Source organism: Rhinopithecus bieti, unplaced genomic scaffold (genome assembly GCF_001698545.2).
Source record: "Rhinopithecus bieti isolate Rb0 unplaced genomic scaffold, ASM169854v2 scaffold_32059, whole genome shotgun sequence".
Classification (NCBI taxonomy): Eukaryota; Metazoa; Chordata; class Mammalia; order Primates; family Cercopithecidae; genus Rhinopithecus; species Rhinopithecus bieti.
Window position 1 is genome coordinate 380,672 of NW_016813587.1, and position 10,513 is coordinate 391,184.

The 10,513-nt window shown below is 50.2% G+C and overlaps 1 protein-coding gene across 1 annotated transcript in view; it reads left to right on the forward strand.

The window, feature by feature from the left end:
- THAP8 (THAP domain containing 8) overlaps nucleotides 1–7,938 on the forward strand; it is a 16,632-nt gene extending 8,694 nt beyond the window's left edge. Inside the window, exons 2-4 of the mRNA XM_017848669.1 lie at nucleotides 4,693–4,885; nucleotides 5,112–5,510; nucleotides 7,331–7,938. Coding sequence (XP_017704158.1) covers nucleotides 4,693–4,885; nucleotides 5,112–5,510; nucleotides 7,331–7,483 — 745 coding nt within the window. The 3' untranslated portion in view covers nucleotides 7,484–7,938. The remainder of the gene's footprint in view (nucleotides 1–4,692; nucleotides 4,886–5,111; nucleotides 5,511–7,330) is intronic.
- The last annotated feature ends 2,575 nt before the right edge of the window (nucleotides 7,939–10,513 follow it).

Consider the following 10,513-nt stretch of genomic DNA (forward strand, 5'->3'; position numbering starts at 1 on the left):
GGGAAAGGGAGGGGGAGGGGAGGGGAGGGAAGAAGGGCAGGGCCTCAGGCTCATAGTCCTCAGTAGGTGATGGCATCTGATGTTTTTATGGTTAGCTTTTGTTTATGGAATTGATACTGATTTTCCATTTTCAATTGTGGTGTAAAGTTTCTCTTTTAAGTATCTTTGTTTAATACTTAAAATTGGTTAGTTTTAAGAAAAGTATGAAATCAGTAATATCACAGATATGGAAAACATTGTGAAGATGGGATGTGCATGAGATGTGTCTTAGTTATCTTTTTTTTTTTTGAGATGGAGTCTCGCTCTGTCACCCGAGCTGGAGTGCAGTGACCAGATCTCAGCTCACTGCAAGCTCTGCCTCCCGGGTTTACGCCATTCTCCTGCCTCAGCCTCCCAAGTAGCTGGGACTACAGGCACCCGCCACCTCTCCTGGCTAGTTTTTTGTATTTTTTAGTAGAGACGAGGTTTCACCGTGTTAGCCAGGATGGTCTCGATCTCCTGACCTCATGATCCGCCCGTCTCGGCCTCCCAAAGTGCTGGGATTACAGGCTTGAGCCACTGCGCCTGGCCGTGTCTTAGTTATCTAATGCTATATAACAAACGATCCCCAACTTTAGCAGCTTGAAATAAACATTTACAGTCTCACAGTTTCTGGCAGCTGCTAAGGACAGACTGGCCAGCACTTGATCATGTGGCCACCCCTGGCTGCAAATAAGACTGGAAAAGGAGGTCTTTATTATGGGTAGCCTTGAGCCCAGGTCGAAATAGAGAGCATGTTAACATCTAAGAGGGCAAGAGCAGATGCTGGGAACAAGTGGCACCAGGAAACCGGAGAAGTGGGGCACCTTTAGAGGGTCCCTCATCAGATAATCCCCACCCACAACCACTGAGAAAGCTTATTTTTTAAAACTTAAAACAATTTTTTTTTTTTTGAGATGGAGTCTTGCTCTGTCGCCCAGGTTGGAGTGCAGTGGTGTGATCTCAGCTCACTGCAACCTCCACCTCCCAGGTTCAAGTAATTCTCCTGCCTCAGCCTCCCAAGTAGCTGGGATTACAGGGACACACCACTAGGCCTGGCTAATTTTTGTAATTTTGGTAGAGACGGGGGTTTCACCATGTTGGCCAGGCTGGTCTTGAACTTGAATTCAAAATCACTTGAGGTCTGACCACAAGTAATCTGCCCACCTCAGCCTCCCAAAGTGCTGGGATTACAGGCATGAGCCACTGTGTCTGGCCTATTAAAATTATTTTTAATTGTGGCAAAATACACATAAAATCTACCATCTTGATCATTTTTAAGTGTACAATTCACTAATGTTAAGGATATTCACACTGTTATATAACCAATCTCCAGAACTTCTTCCTCTCCTAAAACACTCTATCCCCATTGGACAATTCCTTCTTTCCCTCTCCACCAAGCTTTTGGCAACCACCATTCCATTGTCTGTCTCTAGGAATTTGACTGTTCTGCCTCATATAAGTGGAATCGTCAGTATTTGACTGGCTTTTTTCACTTACCCTAATGGCCCTCAGAATTCATCCGTGTTGTTGCATGTGTCAGATCGAGACTAAATAAAATTCCAGGCCGGGTGCAGTGGCTCACACCTGCAATCCCAGCACTTTGGGAGGCCGAGGCGTGTGGATCACCTAAGGACACGAGTTCCAGACCAGCCTGGCCAGCATGGTGAAACCCTGTCTCTACTAAAAATACAAGAATAGCCAGGTACGGTGGCAGGCGCCTATAATCCTAGCTACTCTAGAGGCTGAGGCAGGAGAGGCGCTTGAACCCAGGGGGCGGAGGTTGCAGTGAGGTGAGATCACGCCACTGCATTCCATCCTGGGCGACAGAGTGAGATTCCATCACCAAAATAAATAAATGAATAAATAAATAAGCAAGCCAGCTGGGCATGGTGGCAGGGGCCTGTAATCCCAGCTACCCAGGAGGCTGAGGCAGGAGAATCACTTGAACCCAGGAGGCAGAGGTTGCAGTGTGCCGATGTTGCGCCGTGGCACTCCAGCCTGGGTGACAGAGTGAGACTCCATCTCCAAAAAAAAAAGACCAAATGAAATTCCATTGTATGTATATGCAACATTTTTCTTATCCATGTGTCTGTTGATAGACACTTCCACCTTTTGGCTGTTGTGATTTATGCTGCTATGTTTCTGTCTGTCTGTTTGTTTTTGAGACAGCGTGTCACTTTTTTGCCCAGGTTAGAGTGCAGTAATGTGATCATGGCTCACTGTAGCCTTAACCTCCTGGGCTCAAGCATTCCTCCCACCTCAGCTTCCTGAGTAGCTGGGCCTCTAGGCACACGCCACCACATCTGGCTAATTTTTGTATTTTTTGTAGAGAAAAGATTTCACCTGTTGTCCAGGCTGGTCTTGAACACCTGGACTCGAGCAATCCGCCTGCCTCAGCCTCCCAAAGTGCTGGGATTACAGGCATGAGCCACCACGCCAGGCCTGATTTATGTTGCTACGAACGCAGGTGTGCAAATATCTCTCTGAGACCCTGTTTTCGGTTCTTTCAGGTATATAAGCAGAAGTGGATTGCTGGGTCATATGGTAATTCTATTTTTCAATGTTTGAGGAACTGCCATATTGTTTTCCACAGTGGCAGCACCATTTTGCATTCCCAGCAGTGTACCAGAGTTCCAGCAGTTTCTCGACATCCTGACACACACTTTTCTTCTCCTCCTCTTCCTCCCCCTCTTGCCCCTCCCCTTCCCCTCCTCCTCCCCTTCCCCTCCTCCTCCGTCTCCCAGGCTGGAATGTGGTAGTATGATCATAGCTCACTGCAGCATTCAAACTCCAGAGCTTAAGCAGTCCTCCCACATTGCCTCCTAAGTAGATAGGACTATAGATGCACATCGCCACACCCAGCGAATTTAAAAAATATTTTTTTGTAGAGACAAGGTCTTGCTACATTGCCCAGGATGGTCTTGGACTACTGCCTTCAGGAGTTCCTCCCGCCTCAGCCTCCCAAAGTGCTGGGATTACAGACATGAGCCACCATGCCCGGCCTCTTTTTTGTTGTTGTTCAGTAGGAGCTGTTCTGCTGTTTGTCAGATGATATTTCATCAGGGTTCTGATACTGCATTTTCCTAATGATTAGCGATGTCAAGTATCTTTTCATGTGCTTATTGGCCATTTGTATGTCTTTGGAGAAATGTCTGTTCAAGTCCTTTGCCCATTTTTGAATCAGGTTATTTGTGTTTTATTGTTGTTGAGTTGTTTAAAGACTTGTTAGTGGGTGTTTTCAAGCATACACAAAAAGTAGAGCCCTCAGGATCCATCACTGTGTCACTAGTTATCAACACTTTGCCAATCTTCTTTACTGCCCTGCCCACACCTCTAAGTTTTTGTCCTGCCCTATTTTAAAGTAAATCCCAGACCTTAGATCTTTTATCCATAATTATTTCAGACTGATTTTCTAACAGAAGACTGTTTCAGAAGTATAAACCAATACAGTTATCACACCTAGCAAAATGAATTTTTTTTTCTTTTTTTTTGAGACAGGGTCTGGCTCTGTCACCCAGGCTGGAGTATGGTGGTGCAATCTCGGCTCACTGCAGCCTCTGCCTCCTAGGCTCAGGTGACCTTCCTACTTCAGCCTCCCGAGTAGCTGGGACCACAGGCATGTGCCACCATACATGGCTAATTTTTTTTTTTTTTTTTTGTAGAGTCGAGGTCTCCCTATGTTGCCCAGGCTGGTCTCGAACTCCTGGGCTCAAGCGATCCTCCCACCTCGTCATCCTCCCAAAGTGCTGGGATTACAGGCATGAACCACCATGCCTGACTGGTTTCTTATAATTATCTTATACTCAGTTCGTGTTCAGTTTTCCCCAATTGTCTTAAAATGTCTTTTTACTGAATTGTTTGTTGTAGGCGAGGTCCACATCCTGCCTTTGTGCTGATGTTTCTTAAATCTCTCTTAATCCAGAAACCCCACACCTCCATGTTATACGTTTGTAGAAGAAATGTTTTCACTTGGCTGCACAAACTCCCACATCGTAAATGTCTGATTTTATAAACTGCTCCAACAAGTTGATGTGGAAGAACAAATTGGGAGTGGAGGGGCGGGGCTGTGGGCAGGTAGAACAGGAAGGAGGCTAGAAGGAGGGGCAGTGGAGGGGGCAGAGGTGGGCTGATGTTGGGTGTTTAAAAGGTGGGGCTTTCAAATTAATAATAATAATAACAAAGGCCAGGCATGGTGGCTCATGCCTATAATCCCAGCACTTTGGGAGGCCAAGGTGGGTGGATCACCTGAGGTCAGGAGTTCGAGACCAGCCCGGCCAACATGATGCAACCTCGTCTCTACTAAAAATACAAAAATTAACCGGGGGTGGTGGCGCGCGCCTGTAGTCCCAGCTACTCGGGAGGCTGAGGCAGAAGAATCGCTTGAACCCAGGTGGCGGAGGTTGTAGTGAGCCAAGTTCGTGCCATTGCACTCCAGCCTGGGTGACAAGTGCAAAACCCCATCTCACAAAATAATAATACTAAAAGATGAAGCTGAAGAAAGGGTTGTAGTTGTGTGTATGAGATAGAGAAAGCCTGGGCACAAGACTGGTCTACTTCCTGGCCCTAGGGAGGCACAGGCTTGGAGCCCAGAGACCTCCAGGGTGGGTATCCTCTGGGAGGGATGAGTCTAAACCTCGTAACACTGACCCAGCCCCCCAACCACCCGTGCAGGTTCCCACTGAAGGATGGTCCCCGGCTGCAGGCCTGGCTGCGGCACATGGGCCGTGAGCACTGGGTGCCCAACTGCCACCAGCACTTGTGCAGTGAGCACTTCACGCCCTCCTGCTTCCAGTGGCGCTGGGGTGTGCGCTACCTGCGGCCTGATGCAGTGCCCTCCATCTTCTCCCGGGCACCACCTGCCAAGGTGAGCGCCAGGAGGTCCTGCTGCTGGAATCCGACCCCCAGACCCCCCCGTCCTAAGGGAAGTCCCTCCTTGAGTCTGACCTTTGGCCCTCCCCTTCTGACGACACTTCCTCCCTGAGGTCTGGCCTTACCTAGGCAAGTCCCCCTTGGAAACAGACCCTCAATCCTTTTCCTCCTGAGTTGAAGTCTGGCCATGGCACCCCCGCACGCTGTGCCTTGTCTTCCAGAGTCAGCAGAGGACCCGACACACCCAGAAGCCAGTCTCGCCACCACCTCCCCTGCAGGAGAATACACCCCTGCCCCAGGGCCCTGCCATCACAGTCTCTGGCCCAGCGCGCATAGTGGTGCTGGACCCCACATCGGGGAGCCCTGAGACTGCGGCCACCGTGCTCCTGACCCCTCTGGCCCCTGCGGCCACTCCCGAGGGGTCACAACCTGAAGTCCCTGCCCAGCAGGCCCGGACCGGGCTGGGCTCAGTGCTGGAGCACTGCAACGCCGGGGTGCGGAGGCTGCAACGGTGCCAGGAGCGGCACAGGGCGCAGCTGGCAGGCGCTGGAACGGGCTGGCCACAGCAGCTGGCATGGGAGAGGCTGGCTGGCACAGGCGTGCGGGGCTGCAGCGCTCTGGTGAGTGGCACCCCAGCTGGCAGCCTTATCCATGGGTGTGGCCTGGCTGCGATGTGTTTTCATTTTGTCTAGGAATTCCCCTATTCAAAAAATCAGAACATTCACCTGTGTTTCCAAATTTCTGGCTTGCCCAGTCTCAGTGGCTCACGCTGTCATCCCAACACTTTGGTGAGGGCAAGGCAGGAAGATTGCTTGGAGGCAGGAGTTCGAGACCAACCTGGACAACATAGCAAGACACTGTCTCTAACCCCCCTGAAAATTAAGAACAAATTTCTAGGTTTTCTTGAAAAACAAAACCTTGGCAGATGCCAAGCAACTGTTGGTGGAGCTGAAGTAATGATTGCTCATTTACTAATACTAAATACTTAATATTTGAGAAGCTCGTTACTGTCTGCAGACACGAGTTATAACATAGAGTTGAAAACTCACTGTGATCCTTTAGCTTGGAGTACAAGGTTTGTTTGCTTCTCTTTTCTATCCTTTTTTTTTTTTTTTTTTTTTGAGACGGAGTCTCACGTCTGTTGGCCCAGGCTGGAGTGGAGGTGTTGCGATCTCGGCTCACTGCAACCTCTCTGGTTCAAGCAATTCTCCTGTCTCAGCCTCCCAGGCAACTGGGATTATAGGCATGTGCCACCATGTCCAGCTAAGTTTTGTATTTTTAGTAGAGATGGGGTTTTGCCGTGTTGTCCAGGCTGGTCTTGAGCTCCTGACCTTAGGTAATCAGCCCACCTTGGGCTCCTATAGTGCTGGGATTTCAGGCATGAACCGCCATGCCCAGCCAGGAGTCTCAGATTGATAGTCAGTGGTTTGGACATGACCCACAGATAGACTTTGTTTGGCCTCCACAGTGCTTTAAAATAATTTCTAATGGCTAGGTGCAGTGGCTTACGCCTGTAATCCCAGCACTTTGGGAGGCCGAGGCAGGTAGATCACTTGAGCCCAGGGGACTAGGCAACATGGTGAAACCCTGTCTCTACAAGAAATACAAAAAATAAGTGTTGCACCTATAGTTCTAGCTATTCAAGAGGCTGAAGTGGGAGTATTGCTTGAGCCCAGAAGGTCAAGGCTTCAATGAGCTGTGATTGTGCTACTGCACTTCAGCTTGGGTGACACTGTGAGACTCTTGTCTCAAAAAAAAAAAAAAAAAAAAAAAAAAAAGGTCTGGTCTTTCCCGAAGGCTCTGCAGATCTAGCAGCACTGGGCTTGGATTCTCAGTTGATAGCAGTCGGCTGGAGCTACAGTGTAGCTGCCTCTGGGGGCTTGAAGTTTGAGACTGTGGCCTGGGGCACAGAGGGACAGTGGGGCAGGGACAGAGCTCAGACTCAGGCCTGGGGCTCTTTGTGGAGCCTGCCAGAGCCCCTGAGCTGACTGCCCCTCTCTGCCTCCTCTCCCATCATTCCAATCTCTGTCTCCTACTCATCTATCCCTACCTTGCAATCTCCTCCCTCTCCAACATTCATTGTCTTTCTCCCCATCATCTCTGTCCCCTACCTGTTTCCCCACCTCCTTATGTCTCTCTTCTTCTGCATATTTTCTGTCTCCCCCACATCTCTGTGTGTACGTCTGTCTGCCTGCACATCTCTTTTTTCTACATGTGTCTGTGTCTGTCTCCCCGCATTTCTCTTCCCATTTCCCTACCCTTCTTTCCTTTCCCATGAATGTCTCTTTGGCCCTCACATCTGCTTTCCTGTCTCCTCATATCTCTGCCCACATCTCTCTCTCTTTCCTGACACGCCCCACTCCTACCTTTGCCTCCCTGTTCCTCACCATATCTGCTCCGTAATGTTCCCATCTCTACCACTTCTTTGCCTTTGCCTTAGACAACGGCCCAGACCCTTGGACCTGAGGAATCCCAAACCTTCACCATCATCTGTGGAGGACCTGACATAGCAGTGGTCCTTGCCCAGGGCCCTGCACCTGCCACAGTGGATGCCAAGCCGGAGCTCCTGGACACTCGAACCCCCAGTGCATAAGGATCAAGACAGACAATGTTGAGGGACAGAAGATAGAAGATGGAGGAGGAAAGACATTACACATGGGCTTGGCCCCAGCCCCACCACCCACACCTGGGTAGTAGCAGTGCCTCCTCAAGGACCTGGGTTCTACCACTCCACTCCTAGGGATGTCTTGAACCTTAGGGATGACCTAGGCCCAAGTCTGTCATCAGCCCCCAATCCCCTGGGTACCAGGCTTCTGCCACCCCCAACTCAGATCTTTGCAAATCAGTACGACAGCCTCAGAGCAGAGCAAGGGTTGTTTGTTTGGGAGAATCATACTTGGTTCTTAGGAGCCCCACGCTTTTTGCCAAGCCTGGTACTGAGTTGACGATACCATGGTGAACACAGCTGGGAAAATCCCTGCTCTCATGGTGCTCGTTCTACTTGAGTAGACAATGAACTAGTAAACAAATAAACGAGAACACTGCAAATGCAAGCGATGAGTGCTATAAAGACAACAAAAATTCGGTTTGGGCTTATGGGAGGGCCCTCTAAGGCCATGTTTTAGCAGAAACCTGGGTGATGAGAAGGGGCTGGCCTGGAGAGTGACAGGCTCAGGTTCCAGAGGACGAACAACCCCTGCAGAGAGGGCCTCCCATCTGGGAGGCAGTGTTGCTATGGAGAAAACCAGAGTAGGGAAGGGAGATGTAGCAGGATGAGCCGCAGACAAAACTCCTCAGACACCGAATTAAAGAAGGAAGTGGTTTATTCGGCCGGGAGCGTCAGCAGATTCGCATCTTAAAAGCCGAGCTCCCCAAGAAAGAAATTATTGGCCTTTTCAAAGGCTTACAACTTTAAGGGGTCCATGTGAAAGGGTCGTGATAAATCGAGCAAGCGTGGGAAACGTGACTGGGGGCTACATGCATCAGCTAACAGCAAAAAGTTTTACAATGCTTTTTTCATACAGTGTCTGGAATTTACAGATAAAACAAGCAGTTTAGGTCAGGGGTTGATGTTATTATTACTTTTTTTAACTCCTAGGGCCAGATGGTGGTGCCAAGGTTGTCTGGCTATTTATCTTACTTTTGTTTTTTTTCCAACTTTTTGCCTTCTCTTTTTCCTCCTGTCTTGTGAACTAGGCAAGGTGCGGGGAGGAGGGCAGCAGAAGTAGTAGTGGTCTCCTTCCTTAGAGGAAGGGGTGCAGTTTTAGAGCAGAGAAGGTGAAAAGGCACCAACAAGTAAGATCCTAAAACAGGGCAGAGAGGGAGCCATGTAGGGATTTGGAGGAAGAGCATTCCAGGCATCACAAAGAGCCAGTGCAGGCCGGGCACTGTGGCTCACATCTGTAATCCCAGCACTTTGGGAAGCTGAGGCGGGCAGATCACCTGAGGTCAGGAGTTCGAGACCATCCTGGCCAACATGGCGAAACCCCGTCTCTACTAAAAATATAAAAATTAACTGGGTGTGGTGGTACAGGCATGTAATCCCAGCTACTCAGGAGGCTCAGTCAGGAAAATCGCTTGAACCTGGAAGACAGATGTTGCAGTGAGCAGAGATCATGCCACTGCACTCCAGCCTGGGGAACAGCGTGAGACTCCATCTAAAATAAATAAATAAATAAATAAACAATAAAAAACCAAGCAGAGCCAGTGCAATGGTCCTGGGGTAGGGAGGAGCAAGGAGGCCACTGTGGCTGGGGTGGAGTGAACAAAAGAGGGTGAGAGGAAGCGAGTGCAGAGATGATGGGGCGGGTTCATATAGGGCCTTGTGGGCCATGGCTGAGAGCCTTAGCTTCTACCTGGAGTGAGGTGCAGCAGGCAGATCCCTCTGAGGGAAAGAGGGCTCCAAAGTGACAGGTGTTCATGGGTCACCGTGGCTGCATGTTGGAGGAGGACGGGGACAGCAGGTAAGAGGTTGCTGCCATAGTGCCGGTGGCAGAAGATGAAGGTTGGACCAGGGTGAGGGCCCAGGATAGTGGTGGGGAGAGTGAGATTCTGGAAATCTTTTGGAGATAGAGCTACTGGGCCTGTGCATTAGAAGAATGAGGTGCTCAAGGCTGTCACCCAGCCCCATCTAGGCTGCAATGATTTGAGGCAGAGCAGGCTACAGCTCCAGGTGGGAAGCCAAGCCATGACAATGGAGCCAGGACCCTGGGACCCTGGGCTGGCTTCAGGAGGCCTCCGTAGGGGAGATACCGGTTCCGAGAGAGTTGGAGGGGTCGATCGGCAGGTCTGTTTCCCAGACACTGCTACAGGCATGTAGCATGGTGATTAAGAAAGCTGGGCACGGTGACTCATGCCTGTAATCTCAGCACTTTGGGTGGTTGGGGCAGGAGGATCCCTTTAGGTCAGGAGTTCAAGACCAGCCTGGGCAACATGGCAAGACCCTGTCTCTTTAAAAAATTATCCAGAGGTGGTGGCATGCACCTGTGGTCTCAGCTACTCAGGAGGTTGAGGTGGGAGGATGGCTTGAGCCCAGGAGTTTGACGCTGCAGTGAGCCAAGATCACAACACTGCGCTGTAGCCTGGGTGACAGAGTGAGACCCTGTCCAGGAAAAATAAAAAATAAAAAACAGACTTTACAGACTGTCTGGTTTCAAATGTTCGCTCCGTCACCTACTCATGTACTTTTGGGCAAGCGGCTTAACCTCTATGGGCCCCAGTGTGTGAGCCTTGTTAAAATGGTAAGGATGAGATGATCATGATAGGAGTCTCTAGGAAATCACCTCTCTGAGGCACCCATTATGAATGGTGAGCTTGGAGAAGGGGTCCGGTCTAGGGTCCTAGAGAGAGGGAACATCCATCGTCACCACGCCCGGAGACCACTGCCCTCACCCGCCTGGTTTGCAACTTGGCGGAAGGGGATGGATAAGATCTGTGCTCGCTCTCTCAGCCCTCTCTTTCGCCCTTGTATCTGCTTATCTCGCTCCTTTCTGTAGCCATCTCTTCCTCTCCCTGTACTCAGAGGCTCTCCCCTTTGCGTCGCCGCCTCTGGCCCCTCCATCAATGCGAGCGCCTCCCAATCCCTCCTCCTGGTTCCCTCCTCCCCTCGCCGGTAAGGGGGCAG